Here is a 27,370-nt window from a genome sequence, read left to right as displayed (position 1 = left end):
TGTTAAACAATAACAGAATACCAATTTAAATTTATTATAAATATTTGGCTATTTTTCTACATTTTCAAATATATTGATTTCAATTACAATGCAGAATACAAAGTATACAGTGATCACTTTATATTATTATTTGTATTACAAATATTTGTACTGTAAAGAAGATAAACAAAAGAAATAGTATTTTTCAATTCACCTCATACAAGTACTGTAGTGCAATCTCTATCCTGAAAGTGCAATTTATAAAACTTTAGAGCCTACAAGTCTACTCAAGCCTACTTCTTGTTCAGCCAATCGCTAAGACAAACAAGTTTGTTTACATTTGCATGAGATAATGCTGCCTGCTTCTTATTTACATCACCTGAAAATGAGAAAAGGTATATGCATGGCACTGTTATAGCCAGCATTGCAGGGTATTTATGTGCCGGATAAGCTAAATGTTTGTATGCCCCTTCATACTTTGACGAGTAGATTGCACTTTTTTACAGTGCAAATATTTGTAATGAAAAATAATAATATAAAGTGAGCACTCTACACTTTGTATTCTGTGTCGTAATTAAAATCAATATATTTGAAAATGTAGGAAAACATCCAAAATATTTATAATAAATTTAAAATGGTATTCTATTGTTTAACAGTGTGAATAAAAATGCAATTAATTGTGATTAATTTTTTTTCCGCTTGACAGCCCTAAAAATTTGCAATGGCTCACATCTATCCGATTGCCTTTTGTGACACCCCCCAATAGCTTGCAATCCACCAGTTGAGAAAAATTGATAGCTCATCATGCTCTGATGTGTCCCCTGCACCACAAGGTAAAACAACTGCTATTGCCAGAAGCTGGGAATGAGCGACAAAGAACTGATCACTTGATGATTATCTGTTCTGTTCCCTCTGAGGAACCTAACATTGGCCACTGTCCGAACGCAGGATACAGGGCTAGATGGACCTTTGGTCTGACCCAGTATGTTATGTTCTAACGGTCACAAATCTTGAATGACTTTCCCCCACCCAACATTGGTTACACTTTACTGTGAATGCAAAGAAGTATCAGTTCAACAGTGGGGCCTGTTCAAGAGAAAGTAACAACGTCCTTGTTAAAAGAAAAGGAGTACTTGTGGTACCTTAGAGACTAACCAGTTTATTTGAGCATAAGCTTTCCTGAGCTACAGCTCACTTCATCGAATGCATAAAGTGGAAAATACAGTGAGGAGATTTATATACACAGAGACCATGAAAAAATGGGTGTTTATCATACACATTGTAAGGACAGTGATCACTTAAGATGAGCTATTACCAGCAGGAGAGTGGGATGTAGGGAGAGAAAACCTTTTGAAGTGATAATCAAGGTGGGCCATTTCCAGCACATTTCCAGGAGTTAACAAGAACTTCTGAGGACCCGTGGGGGGGAGGGGGGGGAGAAAGAGGAATAAACAAGGGGAAATAGTTTTACTTTGTATAATGATTCAACCACTCCCAGTCTCTATTCAAGCCTAAATTAATTGTATCCAATCTGCAAATTAATTCCAATTCAGCAGTCTCTCCTTGGATTCTGTTTTCCAAGTTTTTTTTGTTGTCCTTGTTGGGACAGCAACAGCCTGTTTACTAGGCTGGAAAGCTGCGCAGGGGCGGGACATTCCAGGAGGTCGAGGGCGGCGCTGCGGGGTAATCTCCGAAAGGGGCGCCAGGAGCTGGGGGCGTGGGGCTGAGGGGCCCAGTGTCCTGAGGGGACCCGGAGCGGTTAGGATTATGTGGTGAGGCAGCTCTGACTCAGAGGCCGCGTGGACCGGGCTCTGAGGACCAGACCGAGCCCCTGCCCTGCACAACAGGCAGCGAAGGATCTGGTGACGCTCCCGCCGACTGAGTGAAAGAGCGAGCTGCTCTCTGACGTGGCCGGTTAGCCCGGCTTCTCTCCTACTATTGGTTCGCTGGGCCGTGGCCTCCACCAATCCTGGCCCTGGTTTCCTGACTCCGCCCTATTCCGCAGCCCGCTCCGGCTGCCGCCGGCGCCGGGCACGGAGGGAAGGAGCCGGAAGAGGCGGGGCTGAGAGGATGACGGGTCCTCCCCTGCCGCGGCAGCCGTTGGGCCTGTCAGGCAAGTCGAGCTCAGATTGGCCGCACGGTTCTGCTCTGGGGGATGGCTCGGTAGCTCCGCCCCCAGGCTGGGGACGGATGGACGGAGCGATGGCGAGGCCGGGCGCCCTCCGGCATCACAAGGTAGCAGCCGTGGGGGTCGTTGGGGGGGCCGAGCGCTGGGGGGTGGGTCTCCCCTGGAGGTTGGGGGCTGGGCGCGGTGTATTCTCGCTCTGGGATCCTGAGGGGAAGGACTGTTATGGGGGGACTGGGCGCCTTCAGCAGCGGTTTAGGGGTCGCTTTCTCTGCGGGTTGAGGGCACTGGGCGTCTGGGGCAGGGAGAGGAGGGCGTCTGGTTTCCGGGGCTCCTGGGGGCTTGGAAGGGACTGGGTGGGCTCCCAGGTCAGGGGGTGGGGACTTTCCTCTGGGAGTTACTAGGGGTGGGGGGTTGGGAGGTGACTGGGCTCACGGGTCAGGGGAGCTCTCCTCTGGGGGTCATTATGGCTGTGGGGGTTTGGGAGGTGACTGGGCTCATGGGTTGAGGGGGCTCTCTGGGGGACACTCACGGAGGTGCCTGAGCTCATGGGGGCTCTTCGCTGGGGGTCACTCTGGGGGTTAGGAGGTAACTGGCCTCACAGGTCAGAGGGGGACTCTCCTTTGGGGGTCACTAGAGACTTGGGGGAGGAGTCGGGAGGTGACTGGGCTCTCCGGTTGAGGGCTGTCCTCTGGGAGACACTAGGGATGTGTGGGGAGGGTTGGCAGCTGTCTGGCCCCACAGGTCATGGCAGGCGCTCTGGGGGACACTAGGGATGTGACAGGGGATGAGTTGGGAGGTGACTGGGCTAACAGGTCAGGAAGGCTCTCCTCTGGGGGACACTCAGGGTGGGAGGGTTTGGGAGGAGACTGGGATCATAGGTTGGGGGAGCTCTCCCTTGGGGGAGTTGTCAGGTGACTGGGGACACTAGTGGGGCTCTCTTCTGCAGGGGTTGCAGGTGACTGGACTCATAAGTCAGGGGAACTCTTTTCTAGGGGTTACTAAAGGCAGGTGTTACTGGGAGTCTAGATGAGGGATGCAGGACTCCCCGCTTGTGAATGCATGGGTGACCGAGCCTCTCCAGGAATAGAACTTAGGTGACTCTTTGGAGCTCCCCTGGTTGGTGGGGCTGGTGTCACTTCCCCCTACCCTATTACCTATTGTATTCAGTTCCTGCACAGGTGACTGCCAACAGCTGCTTTGCTTCACCTCTTGTTGGGGGTTGATTCCCAAAGTACATTTCCCTGCCTTGTGATCTGGGATATTGCAAAGTGTTACAACAGGACATCTGAAGTCTCCTTCCAACTTACTTAGGCTCTCAATCATTTAGATTCTCCCATTTTTGAGAGCCCAGGGTTGCTATCTGCCTATTTCAGAGTAGCAGCCATGTTAGTCTGTATTCACAAAAAGAAAAGGAGTACTAGGTGCCACTAGTACTCCCTTTTCTATCTGCCTATTTGTGTCAGTCTTAAGGGGACAAAACTGTGTGAACAACATTCCCGTGTTCACATCACTAATTTGCCCAGTGATGTTGGATTTTTGTATCCTAACATGAAGACATGTTGTCATGACATCACATTGCTATATGAAACTTGAGACATATTTGCGAGGTGAGGCAGATCTATGAAGATCAAGGGTAGTGTTGTGAATTTTGGGGTGGGCTTCAGCCCTTGTGTGCGTAATCCATATTTGTTGTGGGCCTGATCCTGCAATCTTTATGCCAGTACCCTCATTGAGGTCAGTGAGATTATTTACATGAGTACCACACACACACACACCATTAGGCCCTTGCTTGAACTTGTCTTCTGCTATTAAATATTTCAGCTGCAAATATTTGAGCCATGGCAGCAGCTTATTGGTAAAAACTAGTGCTGTGCATTCAGTTGGAAAGAAGTGAATACTTTCTCCTTTGCAATATATTATAAAGCTCTTCACAGTCATGTTATATCACACCTTAAGCCTGTTACTGGTCTGGGTCTGAACTCTTATGAAGAGTCTATGGGATTTTTAATAAATGCAAGTAGTCAGGCCCTCAATTTTACAATATCCACTAGCTCCAGTCTAAGGTATTGGTTCAGTACTGACTTGCAGAGAAATGTTTTGGGGAATCACCAGCACTACTTTCTGTACCACTCTGGGTTTTTCATTGATGTCTCCCATTCAGGAATGAACTTGGCCTGATTTAGCTAAACTTGTGAAATTTGACATATCAAAAGAAGATAAGGCTGTAGGCTATAGACAGTGACAATGGTGCTAGAGGAAAGTGGAAGGGCTATACTGAAATAACTTCTGTCCACAAAACAAACTGATATGTGTCTACACGTAAACACTGACCCTGTAGTTTATATGTGGGTGGACTGCTGCATCTGCACAGAGTGTCATGAAGTCAGTGAAGCTCCATGCATTCAGGACTCTACCTGTGCATTGTAAATTGCAGGATTGAGGCTCAGGCCTGGTCTATGCTAAGGGGTTAGGACGAATTTAGCTACGTTAAGTCGATTTAAAAATGACTGTGTCCACACAATCAACCCCGTTCCGTCAGCCACTAAAGGGCTCTTAAAATCAACTTCTGTACTCCTCCCCGACGAGGGGAGTGGCGCTAAAATCGACCTTGCTGGGTCAAATTTGGGGTAGTGCGGACACAAATCGACGGTATTGGCCTCCAGGAGCTATCCCACAGTGCTCCATTGTGACCGCTTGGGATAGCACTTTGAACTCTGATGCACTAGCCAGGTACACAGGAAAAGCCCTGGGAACTTTTGAATTTCATTTCCTGTTTGGTCAGCATGGCAAACTCAGCAGCACAGGTGACCATGCAGTCCCCCCAGAATTGTAGAGCATAGAATGTTTCTGCGCTCCCCCTATCATCCCCATCCCTGAGATTATTGCAGATTAGAAGGCAAAAAAAACACACTCGCGATGATATGTTTTCCAAGCTCATGCAGTCCTCCCACATTGGTAGGACACAGCTTAATGCGTGGAGACATTCAGTGGCAGAGGCCAGGAAAGAATTAAGTGAGCGCGAAGAGCGGAGGCAGGACGCGATGCTGAGGCTAATGGGGGAGCAAACGGACAAGATGAAGCGTCTGTTGGAGCTCCAGGAAAGCCAACCAGAGCACAGACCCCCGCTGCATCCACTGTACAACTGCCTACCCTCCTCCCCATGTTCCATAGCCTCCTCACCCAGACGCCCAAGAACATGGAGGGAGAGGCTCCGGGCACCCAGCCACTCCACTCCAGAGGATGGCCCAAGCAACAGAAGGCTGTCATTCAAACAGTTCGATTTTTAGTGTGGCTACAATAACCAATGTGGCCTTGTCCTTCCCTCTTCCCCCACCCCATCCAGGCTACCGTGTCAGTTATCTCTTTTTTTTTTTAATTAATAAAGAAAGAATGCATGGTTTCAAAACAATAGTTACTTTATTTCGAAGGGGAGGGGGACTGGTTTACAGGGAATTAAAATCAACAAAGGGGGCGGGTTTACATCGAGAAACACACACAACTGTCATACGGAAGCCTGGCCAGTCATGAAACTGGTTTTCAAAGCCTCTCTGATGCGCAGCACGCCTTGCTGTGCTCTTCTAATCGCCCTGGTGTCTGGCTGCTCAAAATCAAACACCAGGCGATTTGCCTCAACCTCCCACCTTGCCATAAATGTCTTCCCCCTTACTCTCACAGATATTATGGAGCACACAGCAAGCAGCAACAACAATGGGAATGTTGGTTGCGCTGAGGTCTGACCTAGTCAGCAAACAGCGCCAGTGAGCTTTTAAACGTCCAAAGGCACATTCTACCACCATTCTGCACTTGCTCAGCCTATAGTTGAACTGCTCCTTACTACTGTCCAGGCTTCATGAGCCATGGGAGCAAGGGGTAGGTTGGGGTAGGTGCGACTGCGTGGTCTGAATCTCCATGAGATGAAACTTAAAGAAGAGAATGACCTGGAGTCTCTGGCTCCCATTTGGTGCTCTAAGAGGAGAATAACCATGTCTGTCCAGGCGCCCCGATTGACCTCCCTGAGGTCTGCCAGGAACACCCAGGAAATGTACGACAGCTATCAATCCTAGTGCATCATCTGCCGCAAAGACAAAGAGTTGTGCTTTATAGCAATGCAGTACCATGTCTGCCAGCAGCACCCAGGAGATGTACGGTGACCGTGAGCTAAGTGGGCTCCATGCTTGCCGTGGTATGGTGTCTACACGGGTAACCCAGGAAAAAAGGCACGAAACGATTTTCTGCCGTTGCTTTCACGGAGGGAGGGACAGAGGGATGGGGGCCTGATGACATGTACCCAAAACCACCTGCAACAATGTTTTTGCCCCATCTGCATTGGGAGCTTAACCCAGTATTCCAGTGGGCAGTGGAGACTATGGGAACGCTGGGATAGCTACCCACAGTGCACTGCTCTGTAAGTTGATGCTAGCCACGATAGTGAAGATGCACTCCGCCGACTTAATGCACTTAGTGTGGACATACACAATCGACTGTATAAAATCGGTTTCTAAAAATCAACTTCTATAAAAGTGACCTGATTTCGTAGTGTAGACATACCCTCAGTGGTCTTTGCTGTGTTCCCCCTCATTACTTAAAAAATATAAATTAGCCTTTTTAGACTTTATTTATTGTCTCAGATTTAGCAATCCGATGGTATTTGGTATACTTCTATTATATTGCAAAAATAATTAATTGAAATTAAAATAATATTTATTGGTGTATATTTGTGTAATAATTCAACAGGTACTGTCTTCTGGAAGGCTAACAGGAGCAGCTAAGTTAGCAAGTGGAAAAAAACAGTAAGAATTTAATCATTAATACTGTCTAGTGGTGTACCTGTAAGCATTCAAAACAGCCATACAAATCAAAAGCCAGCAACTCTTTGCGTTTATTAAATGTCAGCAACTCTTTGCATTTATTAAATATTAAGTCCCAACTGAAAGATGCTGCAAGTGGCAGATCCTGCTGTCCTTGGACAGGCAAAACGTCCATTGAAGTTAGTGGGAGTTTGGACTGTACAATGACTAGAGGGAAGATTAACCCCTTTAGCAAACAACATGCCTTAGACTTCCATTTCGCATTTATGAAATATTAATTAAATTTCCCCCCTAGATTACTGAATGAATATGGGGACTAGTTATATGTAAGCTTTCTGAGTAAGGGCCAGTCCTACCCTAACATATGCTGGTAATGTCTGCTGCAGTTACTTGCTTATCTCATTACAGCATTTGGCTCTATTGTAAAGTGCAGCACATTGTGTATGTAGTTTTTTGTTATATATTTATAAGAGGAAGTAAACAGGGAATGTCTTTTTCAGGATTGGCTTAAGAAAAGCATGCAGTTCTGATGTGGGCTCTGGCTACTCTCTCTATTCCAGCGATTCTGAGGATCAGGTAATTTGAGATGAATTGGCTCCCTTATACATGCAAATTAGAAATTAACTAAAATTACTGTAACATTAAATTCATTTGATAGAAACACAATACAATCTCTCAAATATAAATATAACAAATCAGTAAAAAAATTTCATTGATGGCATGTAAATAAATATGTGACTCAAACCCAGTCCAGAAATAACTGTGACTCAAACACTTTCCAAATAGGAACTTCTTGACTTTATTTCATTGCCCTTACTGGTTTTGTGTTACAATAAATCAGTGCCTATATTCTGACTGCAACATTCTTTCTGCAGGTTGTAACTATACATAATGGGCTTGATCGCTGTGCAGCTTTACTGCAGGATATTTTGCAAAATGAGGCCACAGGTTGTACCTTATTGAAATTTTGAATTAAATGTTAGTTCCTGTAGGTCTCTTATTTATTTTGTTGAATGGCTTTTGTTTCAAATAACATTAGGAATGGAGACGGTAAATCGAAAACCAGGGAAAGTAACTTCTGTTAAGGCTACTATCAGGCCTATACTAGCCAAAGGAAATAGTTCAAAAAAGAAAGGACTGAAGAGAAATATTCTTGCTGCCCATATTCACAAAGAAATTGGTAAGCACTTGTCCTTGGTTTGGCCTTTACTTAAACAATGTTTTCATCCATAACTGTTTTATTTCCTCAATAAATACAAATACGTGTTCATTGTTACCTCATCTGCAGAATTAATTAATGTGGTTATAATATTGTGCAATTTATTTTGGTTTTAAACTCTGGTTTAATAAAATAAACTTACTATGGCTTGATTGTTTCTGTCAATTTTAATCAAATTAATCAATCCAAATGGGTTCATAGCATTTGATTCTTGATGTCAAGAATTTTCATGTAAACATTTGTGTTAGTTTTCCTTTAGCACTATACAAACTTCAACTTTATTTTCTATAGTGCCGGTGTCAAATAGGAAAGCAGCCTCTTGTAATACACCTGCTGTTGACAAAGAGGGAGAACTTTCCAGCTCAGTACAAAATCAGCCTATTCAACCAATTCATGTGCCTTTTAATCAACACTCTCCTGTGATGCATCAAAAACTGTGTGAGCATGTGCAAACCCAAATGTCTCTGATAACTGGCCAAGTTCCACCAAGCTGTAATGGAATTCCTACTGTACCTGCTTACCCTGTTTCAGATCCTGGTTAGTATGAATGTTATCGTATAGTTAGACACTATTTTGGGGGTTGTTTTTAGGGTTTTTTTGGCAAGAAAAAAAATCTTTAAATTTAACAATGTTAGTTTTTGTGTATTTGTTTCAGGATATCAAAGTGTTACAGCATTTAATTATCGTTTACCTACCTCCACACCAAGTCTGTCCCCGCAGCATTCAGCTAATCCTTTACTCATTCAGTCTGTAAGTACACGATTTAAACTATAAATAAACATTTAAGTTAGTGTTGTCATCTTTGTCTTATTCTGTGGCTTTCATTTCTACTGAAATCTATACACTTTCTTGGCCTTAATAGGAAATTTTCCCAAGGAAAAAGAAACTCAGTGCATTTTATGTCTCATAAAATCTGTGATGAAAGTATAGATATGGTGGTGCTTATAATATATTATGTGATGTAAAGGTGATTCACAAATCTATTGTTAGCAAGCATTGCTACTTATATTGTGCCTGCAGTAGACTCCAAAAATGAGGTAAGCGGCATGCCAGTGGGGGGACTGTTCACTTCTGTTTGTTATGCTTATGTTTTTTTTATGTTGAATTCTGTGAAGTATCCATTTCCCACCCCTTCCTGAGGAGGACTGATAGTTACTGATCAGTGTAACATCCCAATCTCACTGCACTGATGATTGTGTCATTAACCTAACCTTGAATATTTTAACCTATTAAAAACCACAGTGACTAGAAGTGCTAATGTGATCAGTGGAAAGTAGTGTAAAACCCATTGTTCTCAAATATGGTTTGTGTGTTAAAGCTTTGCATTTTAATATCCTTATCTATTTCAGGGTACAACATTAAAAAACAACAACAAAGCAAACCCCCTCCTGCAGTTTTGGGAAGTGTGGGAAGAGGGTTTACATTGCCCCTATAGTCAGATTGCGGGTGCCACCATTGTTCCATAGCTAGCATGATCTTCAATCAGCACTCTATGGGATATCATCTCATTTGCTAGAAGTTTTGGACTGAGGGAAGTCTGTGCTTCACAGATCGAAAAAAAACACTATGTAAAATTAAGTTATTGTTAGAAATATGTTGACTGTCTTCTTATGTTGTTCGTAGCATTCAGCACATACATTTATAGTATATTAGTCAAAATGCCAAAATACAGAAAAATATTGACTTGTACACAATGTGTTTATTTTCCTCTGTGTCTGTGGGTACCAGCAATGAATACTAGTTATAAAGATAGGGAAAGTAAGGAAATATATCAGGAAGATTCTTACAAGCACACTGAAAATGAATTCCCACCCCAAGAAAACAGAATCCTTTTGTCCCTCCCCAATATAAAAAGATGAAAACATCAATTTAGCTCTATTGCTGAATTACAGATAACATTTAAGATCAGACCAACTAGTCTTATTGGTAATCCTAACTATATTTGCCTTTTAACTACTCCTGAACACAGTGAAAGGTCATACACTGCAGCCTGAATGAATTTGAGTACTATTTTAACTGTTTTTTAAATGACAAACAGTGAGCAACACCACATTAAATAAGATTGGCTTCCAAATGTTGAAAGAAACCTCACTACTACATTTAGGTGCCATGAAAATACAAATAATAATAATTTGTTTAATATGTATATTCTCTGTTTAGGGTGTTCCTGCTCACAGTTACAACCAGTGTGCACCACAAGCAGGAGGAACTGTGTTTTTCCCTGGAGTTTCTGTTCCTGCTTCTATTTCTTCACAGGCACGGTCTGTCACCACTGGTCCTCAGATGACACCCTGTGCACCAGTAGCTGTGCCAAATAATTCCACAGCATCTACATTTCTTCCAGCATTTTATGGCAGCGAGGTGATTTCAAACCAAGGAAATCATGAGCAACGGGTAAAGGAGGCAGACTTGATAAGATGTATACAAGCTCACCTGGCTCTCTTAGAACCACATGAAGCAGAGAGTGACAGAGTTGGTCAGAAGTACCAGAAGTTTGATCCAGCACAGTCCAAGGTCTCAGATACCAAAGAAGAGGAAACCGCTGAGGAACATAGTGAGGGTACTACCAGTGAAGAAGAGGACTTGAATGCAGTTGACATAGCACCAGTGAGGGAGACAAGCTGTCAGACAAGTTTTGATAAAGTTTTAAAGCCTAAAAAAGCAAGCCCAGAAAAAACAGCCCAAAAAGTTAAAACAGTAAAATATCTTTTGGGAGAGCTCAAGGCACTGGCAGACCAAGGTAAAAATGTTTTTATCAGCACAGTAGAATATATATCACACAGGTGCTATGCTACATGAATGGATATTCTTAGAAATCCATAATATACCATTGTGTGATGAATTATTGTAATTCAGATGTTACAAAATTACAATGTGCAATAGTTTTCTTTTTAATAGAGCTGTATGTTTTGATCTGAAGGAAGATAAAGTGAGTGTTTCAATGTGTGTCTGAGATCTTAAAATTGTTATAGCAATTAGTAAAAGTAGTGTTTTCATTCTGCGTATAGTCTGTGGGAAAGCTCTGCTCTTACACTTCCCAGAAGAGGTGATCGGGGAGTGGTGTGGAAAGGTTCTAAAAGATTTCCCTTCAGAGATCAGTTGGAAAGATGGTGGCTGTGATTTAACGGGGATCTAGACCAATGGCTCTCAATCTTTCCATATTACTATACCCCTTTTCGGAGTCTGATTTGTCTTGCGTATCCCCAAGTTACACCTCACTTAAAAACTACTTGCTTACTAAATCGGACCTAAAAATACAAAAAAGTGTCACTGCACTATTATGGAAAAATTTCTTACTTTCTCATTTTTACCATAATAAATAAATCAATTGGGATATAAATACGGTACTTACATTTCAGTGTATAGTATAAAGAGCAATATAAACAAGTCATTGTCTATATGAAATTTTAGTTTGTATTGATTTCACTAGTGCTTTTTATGTAGCCTGTTGTAAAACTAGGCAAATATTTAGATGAGTTGATGTACCCCCTGAAAGACCTCTGTGTACCCCCAAGGGTACATGTACACCTGGTTGAGAACCACTGATCTAGACCATATTTCACAGCCAAATAGTAATTTAAGAAGTGCAAATAAAGAGGGGTAATTTAAACATTAAAAGCTCTACACATCTTAAAAGGTAATAGAATTTATGTTCAGCCATCTCATAAATTGCTTAATTGTGTATATATATGCAGCTGTTTTGTGTTTAATTTTTTTTCTTATAGATGATTCTGAAATATTGAGGCTAATACATGAGGTAGAAGACTGTGTTTCATTACTGCCAGCAGTAGTTGGAAGTACCAATGTACAAGCTGAAATAGCACTTGCTATACAACCTCTTAGAAGTGAAAATGCCCAATTGCGTAGGTCAGTAAACATTCAACAAGTGAGCAACCTATTTCAAAAATACGTATGGTGTTAGCTAACTTCATTGTTATAAATTGCATGTTGTAGTATAGTTACAATGTATTATTCTTAGATCACATTCTTGTTTTCTGTTGTCTATATTGTATTCACATGCAGGGGTTTTGTTTATACTATGCTTTGTATGGTATATTGCTTCTGAAAAAAATCTTTAAGGTATTCATATTTAGTGCATGGATATTTGAACAAGCTTCTTGCTACCGATGAATAGGAATGTTTTACTTCTTCCATCAGTTTTCCTAACTGAATGATGGTCTCTTGTTGAAATGCAGCACTGAGTCAGGTGGTCTATCTCTTCCATGGACTTGCTCTGTGCCTTTAGGTAAATCACTTAACCTAACTGTATTGAGTGCATTAGTCTGCCCCAGAGAGGTATAGATTCTAATTCGCACAGGATGGCATGCACTAACTGGCTCCTGTGGAACCTGGTGGCATGCACTAGAAGTTCCCTAGTGTGTGTTAATGTAGGACTGTTTGAAACAGTTTCACCTATTTGTAAAATAAAATATTAGCCTAGAGAAGAACTGTAAAGTTGAATCCACTGTTCATAAAGTGCTTTGCAATTTTCAGCTGAGAAGTGCAATACAATTGCAAAATTGAATGAAAAGTTGACATTTCAAATTAGAACTCAAATAAAGCATTTTGACTGCAGGCAACAGATTTCACAATGTTTAATATAGATAGGACAGATGTTCTCGGTGTTACCTTTGAAATTATTGTGCTTAGAGCTCCAGTAGAAGGGATGGAATTTTGAAACTGGAAATATCAATTGTGTGAGAAGTCCTTTGGAAAAGGTGAGCGTGCATCTGTCTAGGAGCAGCAGACTACAAATAAGTTTGGCAGCATTCAGTTTTAATTGATGTGTCAGTAAACATTGATTTCAGCTGACATGCTGAAACTGACACACACAAAAATTGATCAGTAACAGTGTAGGAGGTTCCCCCACCACTCCCCCTCCCCCCCAACTCCATTTTGCACCTGCAGAGATTGGGTGTCACCGGCCCTGTAACAGGTTAGAGAGCTCTCTGCAGCCCTGCTATCACGGCCAGATTCCCTCATTCCATGACAGCAGAGCTGCACAGCGATCCCTGTGCTGCTGCAGAGCAGGTGACATCCAATTCCTGCAGGTACAAAGAAGGCTGTGGTCCTGGTTGAGCAGAGACCTCCAGCCAGGACTGCAAGGAATAGTAGGAGGATGAGCACCTGGCTGCAGGAGAGACCACCTGCTGCTGAATGGCTCTTTCCCTGGGCAGGAACCATTCGGTGGTGGGGTGGCCTCCCCGGCATCCAGGGCTCATCTTCCTCCTTGTGGCCCTGGCCGGGGGGTCTCCGTTCTGCCCAGCTAGGACTACAAGCCTTGCCCACACTTATGCCTGCCAGGGATCAGGTGTCTGCAGCTCTACTGTCATCGACCCACTCACCAGCTGGCAGTGTCAGAGGTCTGACAGTGGGGTTGCAGAGGGTTCTCTTCACAGCCATGGGGCCACTGCTGCCCAATCCCTGCAGATATAAGGTGCAGGGAACGCTGCAGTCCTGACGAGGCAGAGTAGAGACCTCTGGCCAGGGCTGCAAGAAGCTGCAGGGAAGGCCTCCCTGCTGCTGAATGACTCCAGGCTGGGGATAGAGCCATTCAGCAGCAGTGTGGCCTCCCCCCTGTGACCAGGGCTTGTCTTACTTCTGGTAGTCTTGGTCAGGGATCTCTGCTGAACTAGGAGTGCTGTCTCCCATGTACCTTGCATCCAGTTGTTTTGGACTGCTCAGCTGTGCAGGGAGTCCTCTGCAGCCCTACTGTCAGTGCTGCCCCAACCCCACCCTTAATCCTCCTTAATTTCCAGTAAAAATACAGTAAAAATCCTTAAAAATAAAATCATAGAATCATAGAATATCAGGGTTGGAAGGGAACCCAGAAGGTCATCTAGTCCAACCCCCTGCTCGAAGCAGGACCAATTCCCAGTTAAATCATCCCAGCCAGGGCTTTGTCAAGCCTGACCTTAAAAACCTCTAAGGAAGGAGATTCTACCACCTCCCTAGGTAACGCATTCCAGTGTTTCACCACCCTCTTAGTGAAAAAGTTTTTCCTAATATCCAATCTAAACCTCCCCCACTGCAACTTGAGACCATTACTCCTCGTTCTGTCATCTGCTACCATTGAGAACAGTCTAGAGCCATCCTCTTTGGAACCCCCTTTCAGGTAGTTGAAAACAGCTATCAAATCCCCCCTCATTCTTCTCTTCTGCAGGCTAAACAATCCCAGCTCCCTCAGCCTCTCCTCATAACTCATGTGTTCCAGTCCCCTAATCATTTTTGTTGCCCTTCGCTGGACTCTCTCCAATTTATCCACATCCTTCTTGAAGTGTGGGGCCCAAAACTGGACACAGTACTCCAGATGAGGCCTCACCAATGTCGAATAGAGGGGAACGATCACGTCCCTCGATCTGCTCGCTATGCAGCTACTTATACATCCCAAAATGCCATTGGCCTTCTTGGCAACAAGGGCACACTGCTGACTCATATCCAGCTTCTCGTCCACTGTCACCCCTAGGTCCTTTTCCGCAGAATTGCTGCCTAGCCATTCGGTCCCTAGTCTGTAGCTGTGCATTGGGTTCTTCCGTCCTAAGTGCAGGACCCTGCACTTATCCTTATTGAACCTCATCAGATTTCTTTTGATATTAACTGAGTTTTGCCAAGTCTAACTATAAAAGTTCTGCTACATGTTTTTGTCTATATGTGAAAGCATAGTGACTGTAATTTAGCCTATCTCTGGAGAATCCAGGAGGAATATAACTTTTAAATATCCTCTTTGTTGAACAATTGCTGCTTGTTCTTAGACATTAGTGCAGGGGAGGGCAAACTATGGCCCGTGGGCTGGATCCGGCCCATCCAAGCTTTCAATCTGGCCTGCGGGATTGCCAGCCCTGTGGCGTAGTGGGGCTAAGGCAGGCTCCCTGCCTGCCCTGGCCTTGCGCCGCTCCCAGAAGTGGCCAGCACCATGTCCCTGCGGCCCCTGGGGGAGGGAGGAGCGGTGTGCTACATGCACTGCCCTTGCCTGCAGGCACCGCCCCCCGCAGCTCCCATTGGCAGGGAATGGGGAACTGCGGCAAATGGGAGCTTCGGGGATGGTACCCGCAGGCGAGGGCAGTGTGCGCTGGAGCTGCCTGCCCCACCCCACCCCCAGGAGCTGCTGCTGGACATGCTGGCCACTTCCAGGAGTGGCACAGGGCCAAGACAGGCAGGGAGCCTGCTTTAACCCTGCTGCATGCCACTGCCACCCCAGAGCCACACGAGGTAAGCAGCACCGGACTGGAGCCCGCACCCCAAACCCCTCCTGTAGTTTATCTTATTAACTGATCTCTAACCATAACAGCATAACAAGGGTCTAGAGAATGCTTTCCCAAAGTATGCAGAAAAGCATGTTGAGAACTAGGAGGGAGTATTATTTTCTGTGTGTATTTTTCCATTTGAAACCTATTGCCATCTTTTCTCAGGACTGACCTTTTTCCTAGAAATACCAGTGAGTTCTCTAACTTTTAAACTGCAGGTCCTAAGTAGTTAGCATGCATATGTCTTTAGACAGTCTGTTCTCAAATGCAGAAAGAATCTCTTTTCAGGATACATGCTTAATGTAAAAGTAGACACCCCTTTCCTCTGAGCTAAAATGGAGCAAAGTTACCATGATTTTTGAAAAGAGCTCATTCAGCTAAAGAAAGGTGGAAATGCAAACTTTGACAAAATAGATTATTAAAACTTTTTTTTTAAACTTCCAAAATTAAAAACATTTTTGTTACGGTTCTATTCTAATTAAATTAGCAAACTTTCATATACAAACCAATTTTGATATTCAACCTTTTGAACTTACTCTGTATTTGGACTTTCTCCATTTATGCTTTATCATTCACATTTAGGAGATTAAGAATATTGAACCAGCAACTCCGGGAGCGAGAGAGAGCTGAAAAGGAATCCAGCCTGGATTGCAACTTTGAATGCAAGTGTATATTGCAAGTGATGGTGTGGGAAATGGGGGTAAAGATTTTAGCTCCACTGAACTCAGCAGAGCACCACGCAGACAGTGGGATCCTCCTGAGCAGCTCCAGTGTAGGATTTGGAACTGTAGCCTTACTATAATAAGGATGAGACACCAGACAACTGATGGGTATAAAGCAAACCTCCTTGTATCTTGCAAAGGTTCCTACTTTTATCTGCAAACAAAGGTCACATTATAACAGAGTTTTTGAACTACGTAACTCAGTGCATAAGGCATCTGATATTAGAGTCTGACTTTAAAGTAGAAGGGCAGTTTTCCTCTATCTTCCTTTGAGAGAACTGGGCAAAAAACCCACAGCACATCATTACATGACAATTACAGCTTATCTGCTGTGAATTAATGTGACAGTGGGTAACGTTACCATGACACCCATCTAAAAATATTTTACTAAGCCCTGGGGAAAGAAGGGAAGGCAATACCGCTTTGCAAAATTATACGTGCAAGTTCAGTACTGTACTCAAAGTACAAGTACAGAATTAAATAACTAATTTAATTGCATGTTTTAAATATAGAAAACTGCACTCCACATTCTATCACTGTGATAATGGGGACTATTATCCGCACAGGCTTGAAGTTTTAGGCCCTAGTCTTGTAGTGAGCTGTGTACAAGTGTATTGAAGTCTCTCCGGCTCTGAATGGATGTACTCATGCTCATGTCACTGCAGGATCAGGGCCTTAGATATCACTGAGCAATACCAAGTCTTGTGGTCACGTTTTAAAGAGAAAATTAATCCTTAAATATTTTATTGTAGGTAGCTTGTCATAGGATATGAGACAACATTTTTTTATTTTGATGAAAATAGTGTTGCGTTATCTTGGTGGTAGGTGCAAATACATCAGTTACAATGTTCTTTATATCTTGTCATTCCAGTACAGGATAATAGGATTTAAAGATTTAGCACTAATAAAAATCTTTCCAAATACACCACTTAAAAACATGTAAAATATCTACTGGTAGCTGAAGAGAATTCCTTCTCTACAGTTTTGATTTATGCTTATATTCACACACAACTTCTGACTGTAACATAATAGATATTGTAATCTGTTGTTCTTAATTTCTAAGAATTTGAATGATGATTTCGGCTTTAATAGTTACAAATTACATTTCTTTTGGGCATAGAAATAAAACATTTAAAAAAACTTGCTATGTTTCTCTTCCTATAGTAATTTCACTACAATCCCTGAATACGACACTCCAGAGTCAACTCAAGGAATCTTTAAAGGGCCTTGAATCACTGCACAATAAAAATGAAGAACTGCTTAAAATAATCGAAAACCAAAAAGAAGAAAATAAACAGTTTGCAAAAGTTATCCAGGAGAAAGATAAAGAACTGCTTGAAAACAAACAGCAGTATGACATTGAAGCTACAAAGCTGAAAATTGGTGCGTGTTTTGAACTGACTTGATTTTTTCACTTGGTGCTTTTACATTTAAAAAAAGACTAAATAAAATTGTACTTGGCATTTTAGAAGTGGATGAGGCACTGGCAAATGTGAAGAGCTTCCAGTTTAAGTTGGAAGCCTCGGAAAAAGAAAATCAGATCTTGGGCATAACATTACGTCAACGTGATGCAGAAGTAAACAGACTGCGTGAATTGACTCGGTAATATTGGTCACACAGTTTTTCTTCTTGACATTTCTTCCTTATTTTGAATTATTGAAACAATGTTAAAATAATACTGCAGTCTCTCCCTACGTTGTCTTTGTGTTAACTTTGTGTTAAGGTCTAGTCCTAAAGATCTTATAGCCTATCTATGAGTCTTGCAATTTATTTACTCTTTCTAGAGCCTAGAAACCCCAATCAGGGAGCAGGGCTATACTGATGCTGTACAATCAGATAACAAAGACGCAGTACCTCCTCCAGACAGCTTACACTAAAGGGGTCAGAAAGTAAACAGGTAGACAAGATAAACATGTGGGGTGGGTTGTGTCAGATGATGGAACAATAAAACTAATAATTTAGCATAAAAGCAGAAGTTTTGGCTTCCCCTTTTCTAACTTATGCAATAGTTAGAAATAACTATCATGTCAGGTAGGTCAAATGCCACATGCTGTATTCATGGGAGAAGGCAATGACTTTGTTTGTCTCTCTAGTCGCGGCTACCCAGGTGATCCTTCCCTAGGACCTGCAGCGTTTGGGAACTAGTTCTGCAGCCTGTTTGAAGGGGAGGCAGTCTCCCTTTTCTTTGTGAAAAGACCTGGAATAAATCTTCCTGAGAAGAACCTTGCAGATACTCTCCCTTGTGGGCCCACAATTAGTTTTCCTGTGGGAAGAAACGATCTCTCTCTGTTAAAGACACACTTAAAATGAAATTTATGACTAGATTTCCTTCATTTTTGAGAGCTTTAGATCCTGAGTGAAGCTGCCTTAATCACATTTATTTGTGAAGTTATTTTATGGGGTTTTTTTATGAGTTCATGGTGGCAAGGTTTGGAGCTTCACAATCTTTTGTACACCTATATTGTGTGGTTCTGATAATAGATCTCTCCAGTTACTTGACTTGTTTTGGATTATTTATATTTTACTGATGTGCACTAGGAGTTTTACTATTCAGTTGGGTTATCCAAAATTCAAATTTTACCAGCCCTCATAATAGTGTACAGTATTTTCCTTAGTGTATATACACCTTACATATTTTCCTGTCGCTATACTAACTGCTGACCACCAGATGGTGATAGCCATATGTACATGTAATGAGCTGAGTCTTCATTTGTCTTGGCATAGAAAGCAGAAAATGAGTAACTGTGATTGCCCTTGTCTATTTCTGTATTTAAATATTTACTTAAGCATTGTATACAATTTAAAGGAAGCATTTTTTCCAAATTGCTTTCAAAAGCAGACCTCCATATCTTAACACAGACTTTGAAAATCATAGAATCGTAGGACTTGAAGGGACCTCGAGGTCATTTAGTTCAATCCCCTGCACTTATGGCAGGACTAAGAATTATCTAGACCAAAATCAGTTATACTGTGTCCTCTAGTTACTTTATAAATGTTAAAGTTCTCTTGTCTTAAAGTCATTTAATCTTCTCTTCATAAGGGCACATAAGTGAGAAAGAACCTCATTGCTTGCTATTAATTTCAAAGGTACATTTCATTGAATTGAAGAATGACACTCAATAGAACTTGGGTAGTTTAAAATTTGTATTGATTTTTTTTGTGCTGTCTTGTGGAATATGAATTAGGTTTTTAAAATGATCATTGCAATCTTAAATTGATAAGTATATCTAAATATTAAATTTTAAATATGGTTTATGAAAAGTCATGATACATAGTGGATGACCTAATAAATTGCTCTTAACAGAACCTTGCAGAGCAGCATGGCCAAGCTTCTCTCTGACCTCACTGTAGACCATGTTAGACACAGACCTGAAAAAGGTCTTACAAAATCTCTTCTGGAAGACTATGAGAAACAGCTGAAACCCAACCCATTCCCTGTGAGTACTTCCATAATGAGTTACCTCAAAAAATTAGAAAGTGATCAAATTTTGACAAATACAGAACTTCAATTTTCAAATAAAACTGAAGAATTGGAAATGCCAGGTCTAGCCTGTGAAAAGTTTGTTGCTGAAGGATCTTATAAAAAAAGTACACTCTTAGCAGAGGAAATAACTGCTCAAAGAATTCTTCCTACTCTGTCAAAGCAAGATACAGAAACAATTAGTGATTCTGGGACTTTAACAAAGGAAGAACACAAACTGGATGAGACCATTTATATTCCATTGACTAGCAGTGTCTCTAAAAAACAGCCATTGATATCTGAAAGAAAAATGTGTGCACAACACCAGGTCAGCGTGGCTTCCAAGAATTTGAACTATAACTGTGGGCTCTCTGATTCTCAGAAGCAGAATGGATTTGGGATGTTGGATGATAAAAAGATTTTTGATAAAGTCAATGGGGGCTACGACTTGAGAAAGACAATAGAAAATACATCTGAAACCACAGGGAAGACAACTGAGCTGGAAGGAGACAAGCTCCTAGTAAGGCCAAAAGAAATAATTGGAACTGCTAAAGATTTTACAGACAAATCAGCTAAACCTCAGTCTGATAAATACCTTTACACTTGCATGCCACATCAAAAGGAGAATTTTCAGAAAAAAGGCACTGAAATGTCTGACTCTAGTTTCTGTACTTTTGACTGCATATCAGGAAAATCTGAATGGAGCATGTCTTCCTTCTCAACATTTACTTCACGAGATGAAGAGGACTTTAAAAATGGGCTAGCAGCCTTGGATGCCAACATAGCTAGATTACAAAGGACTTTGCAGACTGGCATTATGAAACAGTGAATGAGGAAACTAAAGACTGTATTTTGTTCAGATAATTGTTAGGTGGTTTTTTTTAGTAATTTAATGTGATGTATTGTTTTTGGAATGTCAATATTTGTATTGTCTTTTTGTATAAAATGGCTGGTTCCTAGCAGTTAAATTATGACTGGAATTTATTTTCTTAGTTAATGAATTAAGGTGCTATTTCCCTTGTGAAAACTACCATAATTAGTGCAAGGGAAGAGTTTATTTAAAATTCCTAAATGCAGACATTAAAATTAAGTTTTATACTGTAGGCAATAAAACCTTTTTCTATTAAATGGTGGATGAAATATTCATTTGGTTTCAATATACTTTTCAAAGTAGTAAGTAGTTTATATTCAGATAAAATCTAATATCTCATTAAGATGACATGAGTCAGAAAGTGACCTCCCTGGCTTTTGTGAGAAATAGTAACAACTTGAACTTTATTTTTAAAAATGAATAGTATATTCAGTGTTACATGCTAGTGACCAAATCCAGTCAAGTGGAAAGTTAGTAGGAAGAACATCCCATCTCAATATAATGTACTTTATACCATTCTCTTCATACAGTAGATTTTTGTGGCTAAACATAGACCAAATGCTACTCTGCTGTAGCAGCATAAATGCTAGAATAACTCAGAGCAGAATTTGTTCCAGAATCTTCATTAGATAACTACAGATGCTTGCTGAATACCTGCCCCTGGGTTTTGCAGAAATCATCATATCATGACTACAATGATCATTTTAAAATTAATCCATGTCACTTAGAACAAGTTTTTAGACTAGCAGTAAACTTTCAGCCTTCATGATATCTGAAATATATTGTTCCTGTACTACTTAGTTTGCTTGGTCATATTTGTGGTTTACAGAAGTACAAGACATGTTTTGGGTATGTATGGAAACAAATGAGTTAATATAAGGATTTCTACCAAAAAACACAAAATCTACATGTTTTATATTAGTATAAACAGAATTATCCCTTAACTATTGATATGATAAATTGCAGCTTAATTACTGTGGCTGACAAGCATGAAGTTGCTCATCGACTGTTGAAGATATTCTCTGATGTGGAATATTGGCTGATCAATAATAGTAGGCAAAACCTATCAGAGAGGCTGGGGTATTCTTTGATTGGATTATAGTATCAAGTTTCACCAGCAATTAACATCAACACTAACATAGCAAAAAGGAAAAACAATAACTGTGTAAGCTATGTGGGCAGTTCAGATGAGGGTACAATCAGTTCCTCACTTAAGATAAAGTAATTGATCAAGCATTAACATTTACAGCAGGATGGTAAAAGTTTGTAAGAATAAATACAAGTAATTGTGACTCATTCATTGCAACTGCATGGTTTCTACAGTAGTTTGTTGCTAAAAGCAGGGACGGAGGGTGGGAGAAAGTTGAGCTGAAAATTGATGTAATCCTGGTATCAAATAATGATGCCTCAGTCTACAGTTAGTGCAAATAGCCTACCCCAGAACTGTCTTAAAAAGGAGTACTAAAACAATATCCTTGTTCAGTAGTAATAAGCTACAATGGTGCAAATACTGCCTGCTTCCTTTTCCCTAACCATTAAGAAATAGACTCATCCATATCACAACCTGCTGAAAGTTGCAAATGATGTAACTGTATATTTTGCTGAAAGAATATTTTCCACTGGAGATCAGAAATCAAATGCAGATACGACTTGCTTAGTTCCACAAATAACTAAAGCAGTGACTTAATCAGCATGTTTATTACTGTTACTATAATATAAAATGTATTACTGGTTAATGTACAGTAAGGCTGTGATGAATGGTCAGGATCACTTTCTTTTTTGAGGACTGGAGAAAACCAAATGCAATAACTATTTTCTTACTACCTCCCTATAGCTCTGACTTCTCAAAAATAAGTCAGTGGTGCAGTAAGTTTGTTGGCTAAAAGCTTCTTAGTAGGCTACATCAACCACCATTGTTTGGTTGTATCAGTTTTAGTTTTCCCAGTGTCTCCTTAAATATTTCTAGTAGGACTTTCTGAAGACACTTTTAGTCATCATTATGGAGAGGGAGATCCTGAGGTGGCATGTGAGGTATATAAGACATATCAATTTTGAAGGTTAGAATAATGAATCATGTTGACTAACAGGTTTGACAGCAGCTTCACACATTGAGTGGAAGACAGCAGTCTGCATTCACCCCTGAAACTGTCATGGTGGTTGTCTCTCCACACTGTGGGAAGATAGTAGAAAAATCAAGCTTTTTCTGTCTGAATACATATTGTTCGAGTAGCATAGCATAAGTGATTGGACACAGATTTGCTAGTCTCTTTACAGCAGTTTGGAGAGTGGCACTGACTAAGGTGTAAAGAAGACAATGAAGAACCGTGTAAATTCATAGGTGGTATAGAGTGTCTTTTACATCTGAACTTAAATCTAGGACTTCTGCCTCACTCAGAGATGGGGAATGGTGTGCTCTCTGACTACATAAAATGGAGGGATAATTCTAACCCTCATCTTTAGATGGTACATGGTGAAAAACAGATAATTTTGATAGGATTAGGGTGAGGGCTCGCTAATCTCTGACTGTCCCTTTGACATTACATAACTTGAAAATTAGGGCTGTCAATCACAGTTAATTCACACAACTCAAAAGTAATTGTGCTTAATCAGTTCTAATTGCACTGTTAATAGAATACCAACTGAAATGTATTAAATTTTGCCACATTTTCAAAAATATTTATTTAAATTAACACAGAATAAAGTGTACAGTGCTCACTTTATATTATAATATTTGCACTGTAAAAATGATAAATATTTTTCAATTAATTTCATACAAGTACCATAGTACAATCTCTTTATCATAGAAGATTAGGGGTGGAAGAGACCTCACGAGGTCATTTAGTCCAAGCCTCTGCTCAAAGCAGGACCAGTCGCAACTAAATCATTCCATCCAGGCCTTAAAAACCTCTAAGGATAGAGATTCCACCACGTCCCTCGGTAACCCATTCCAGTGTTTCACCACCCTCCTCGTGAAATAGTTGTTCCTAATATCCAACCTTGCCCTCCGTCCCCCACTGCAACTTGAGACCACTGCTCCTTGTTCTATCATCTGCCACCACTGAGAACAGCCTAGCTCCACCCTCTTTGGAACTCCCCCGTCAGGTAGATGAACTTTGTCTACATCCTCTGTGTAGTGAGGGGCCCAAAACTGGACACTGTACTCCAAGATGTAGCCTCACTGGTGCCGAATAGAGAATAATCACTTCCCTCTATCTGCTGGCAATGCTCCTATTAATGCAGCCCAATGTGCTGTTAACCTTCTTGGCAACAAGGGCACACTTACCTCATATCCAGCTTCTCGCCCACTGTAATTCCCAGGTCCTTTTCTGCAGAACAGCTGCTTAGCCAGTCGGTCCCCAACTTGTAGCAGTGCATTCTTCCATCCTAAGTGCAGGATTCTGCACTTGTCCTTGTTAAACCTCATCAGATTTCTTTTGCCCAATCCTCCAATTTGTCTAGGTCACTCTGGACCCTATCCCTACCCTCCAGCATATCTACCTCTTCCCCCCAGCTTAGTGTTATCTGTGAACCTGCTGAGGGTGCAGTCCATCCCATCATACAGATCATTAATGAAGATCTGGAACAAAACCAGCCCCAGGACAGACCCCTGGAGCACTCCGCTTGATACTGGCTGCCAACTAGACATCGAGCCATTGATCACTACCCATTCAGCCTGACGATCTAGCCAGATTTCTATCTGCCTTATAGTCCATTCATCCAGTCCATACTTTAACTTGCTGGCAAGAATACTGTGGGAGACCGTATCCAAAGCTTTGCTAAAGTCAAGGTATATCAGGTCCACTGCTTTCCCCGTATCCATAGAGCCAGTTATCTCATCATAGAAGGCAATCAGGTTGGTCAGGCATGACTTGCCCTTGGTGAATCCATGTTGACTGTTCCTGATCACCTTTGTCTCTAAGTGCTTCAAAATGGATTCCTTAAGGACCATCCTACTCCATGATTTTTCCAGGGACTGAGGTGAGGCTGACCTGTCTGTAGTTCCCCGCATTCTCCTTCTTCCCTTTTTTAAAGATGGACACTATATTTGCCTTTTTCCAATCGTCTGGGACCTCCCCTGATCACCACCAGTTTTCAAAGATAATGGCCAATGGCTCTGCAATCATATCAGCCAACTCCCTCAGCACCCTCGGATGCATTAGATCTGGCCTCATGGACTTGTGCATGTCTAGCTTTTCTAAATAGTCCTTAACTTGTTCTTTCACCACTGAGGGCTGCTCACCTCCTCCCCATACTGTGCTGCCCAGTGCAGCAGTCTAGGAGCTGACCTTGTCTGTGAAGACCGAGGCAAAAAAAGCATTGAGTACTTCATCTTTTTCCAAATTGGTCACGAGGTTGCCTCCCCCATTCAGTAAGGGTCCCATACTTTCCCTGACCTTTTAGTTGCTTACATTCCTGTAAAACCCCTTCATGTTACCCTTCACATCCCTTGCAAGCTGCAATTCCCAATTGTGCTTTGGCCTTCCTGATTACACCCCTGCATGCTTGAGCAATATTTTTATACTCCTCCCTATTCATCTGTTCAAGTTTCCATTTTTAAGCTTCCTTTTTGTATTTAAGCTCACCAAAGATTTCTCTGTTAAGCCAAGCTGGTCACTTGCTATTTTTGCTATTCTTTCTACATACACATCAGGATGGTTTGTTCCTGTGCCCTCAATAAGGCTTCTTTAAAACACAGCCAGCTCTCCTGGACTCCTTCCCCCCCCCCCCCATCATATTACCCTTCCAGGGGATCCTGCCCATCAGTTCCCTGAGGGAGTCAAAGTCTGCTTTTCTGAAGTCCAAGGTCCGTATTCTGCTGCTCTCCTTTCTCTCTTTTGTCAGGTGGCTGAAGCATGAAGGGACATATGAATCTTTAACGCTTCTGGCACATAAATATCTTGCAACGCCGGCTACAACAATGCCACACAAACACCTGTTCTCACTTTCAGGTAACATTGTAAACAAGAAGCAGGCAGCATTATCGCCTGCAAATGTAAACAAACTTTTTTGTCTGAATGACTGGCTGAACAAGGAGAAGGACTGAGGTTCTGAAGTTCAGAAGTTTTGAACTTCTGAAGTTTTACAGTGTTTTATTTTTGAGTACAGTTATTTTTTTGTATATAATTCTACCTTTAAGTTCAACTTTTATGATAAAGAGATTGCATTACAGTACTTGTATGACGTGAACTGAAAATGCTGTTTTTTACAGCACAAATATTTGTAATAAAAAGTAAAGTGTACAGTGCTCACTTTATAGTTGTTTTAATTAAAGTCTATATTCTAAAATGTAGAAATAAAAAAAATCATTCTATTGTTTTACAGTGCAATTAATCACAATTTTTTAATCACTTGCCAGCCGTAGTGAAAATTAAAGTTTACGTAAAGGATAAGCACATTATTGATCAGTTTCGTTCTTGTGCTCAAAGACACCACACTGTGGTGCATTAAAAATTCATCAAAAAAAAAATCCATTGCAAACAAATGGACCATGTAAGTACACTGTGGGCTGCTGCAGAGGCTGCATGGAAAAGTCTTCCATACAGCTTAGCTGCCTGCATAGGTAATGGAGTAGTGTTCTGGGGCTTTCTAATCATGATTACAGAAGGCTATATCCCTTTTCAATAAGCTTGCACAGCCACATGATTTCTATGCAGAAATTATATAAACAAAGTAGTTTATTTATAGGTATTTTGCTTTCTTCCCTCCTCCAGAACATGGAATGATGGGTGAAGCATCTGAATTAGCATTGGAGGGCCTTGTGCAAGGTAGATTAAGATCCTTTTAAGAAATAGTTCATAGCTTCCTACCACCTGCATTCCACATTGCACAAGGAGGCCATGCTGAATTCCTTACCACTAGCTCTTGCTTATGGTTAAGAAATGTCATAGGAATTATTTATTTGAGCTCCTTGCTTTAAGAAGTCGGATATTCTACATTTGGTCTACAGAATGCAGCCATATTAGAAAGTCTGCAAATGTTGCATCAGTGCCACAATTAAAAACATTGCTCTGCTTGTGTTATCTCCCTTTCCCATCTTGACTATTTAAGTAAGCTCTTCACAACACAAAGGGTCAGACAGTGTAGAAGGCCTAGTCTGATTAGGTCCTGATCTCTAGTAGGGGCTCTTGATATTACTCTGTCTTTTCAAAGGTGTGTCTAGTTTTCTAGGAGCTGGTATGTTTGCTGTTTGTTGCTGCTCTCACCTGACTACAGATAATGCCTTCCAAAACTACTTCTTTTCTAGGTATGATTTAGACAAGTGAGTGATAGTTTGACATGGTCTCTACATTGGGGAAAAAAGAGTCAGAAGTGAGGTTAACAGTCAAAATTCACACCCAGTTTCAACTTTGAAGAGATTCTATAAGATCATGAAAAGGCACATTCCACAATTGGGACGTTTGTTAAGTTATGCTACCTAGCAGTTTTATAGAAATGTGATTATTTAAGTTATTGCAACAGATTGGTAATTAAGGCATGAGATGGCAGAAAGTGACTGTAAGGAATGCCAATTGGCATTCCTACTTAAGAAAAATGAAGTTAGACTAAATAGTGACTTCAGTGATTCAGAATGCTTTTAAGACTTGGCCTGGCCTTCTTATTCCTTCAAGACATTGTTCATACTCAGATTTCAAAGTCAGGCTGATGACAGAAGATAAGGCACAAGAAATTCTATTTATAAGCAGTTTAACTGTGCAGTTCATAAGCAAAGTGGCATTGGAAGTTTGGGAACTGTTGAAGATATAAAACAAAAATTTAGGACTTTCCTCCTACTGAGTTGGTGTGGGAGGGGAAGAGGGATAGCTCAGTGGTTTGAGCATTGGTCTGCTACACCCAGGGTTGTGAGCTCAATCCTTGAAGGCGCCATTTAGGGATCTGGGGCAAAAATTGGGGATTAGTCTTGCTTTGAGCAGGGGGTTGGACTAGACCTCCTGGGGTCCC

At 41.4% G+C, this 27,370-nt stretch overlaps 1 protein-coding gene across 1 annotated transcript; it reads left to right on the top strand.

The window, feature by feature from the left end:
- Positions 1-2,049: 2,049 nt before the first annotated feature.
- CCDC14 (coiled-coil domain containing 14) lies at positions 2,050-20,639 on the top strand (the record flags this gene model as incomplete). Its single annotated transcript, XM_084642734.1, has 13 exons — positions 2,050-2,214; positions 6,842-6,897; positions 7,416-7,491; positions 7,791-7,863; positions 7,955-8,095; positions 8,426-8,671; positions 8,790-8,884; positions 10,295-10,874; positions 11,860-12,001; positions 15,961-16,040; positions 17,265-17,483; positions 17,570-17,702; positions 19,405-20,639. 13 exons carry the CDS (start codon positions 2,050-2,052, stop codon positions 20,387-20,389), a joined length of 2,991 nt encoding a protein of 996 aa, XP_084498860.1. The 3' UTR covers positions 20,390-20,639.
- Between the last annotated feature and the right edge of the window lie 6,731 nt (positions 20,640-27,370).

This window comes from Lepidochelys olivacea, assembly GCF_965140295.1.
Source record: "Lepidochelys olivacea isolate rLepOli2 genome assembly, chromosome: 11".
In the NCBI taxonomy this organism is placed as follows: domain Eukaryota; kingdom Metazoa; phylum Chordata; order Testudines; family Cheloniidae; genus Lepidochelys; species Lepidochelys olivacea.
Note: the sequence above shows the minus strand (reverse complement) of the source record. Positions and strands in the feature narration are given on the sequence as shown.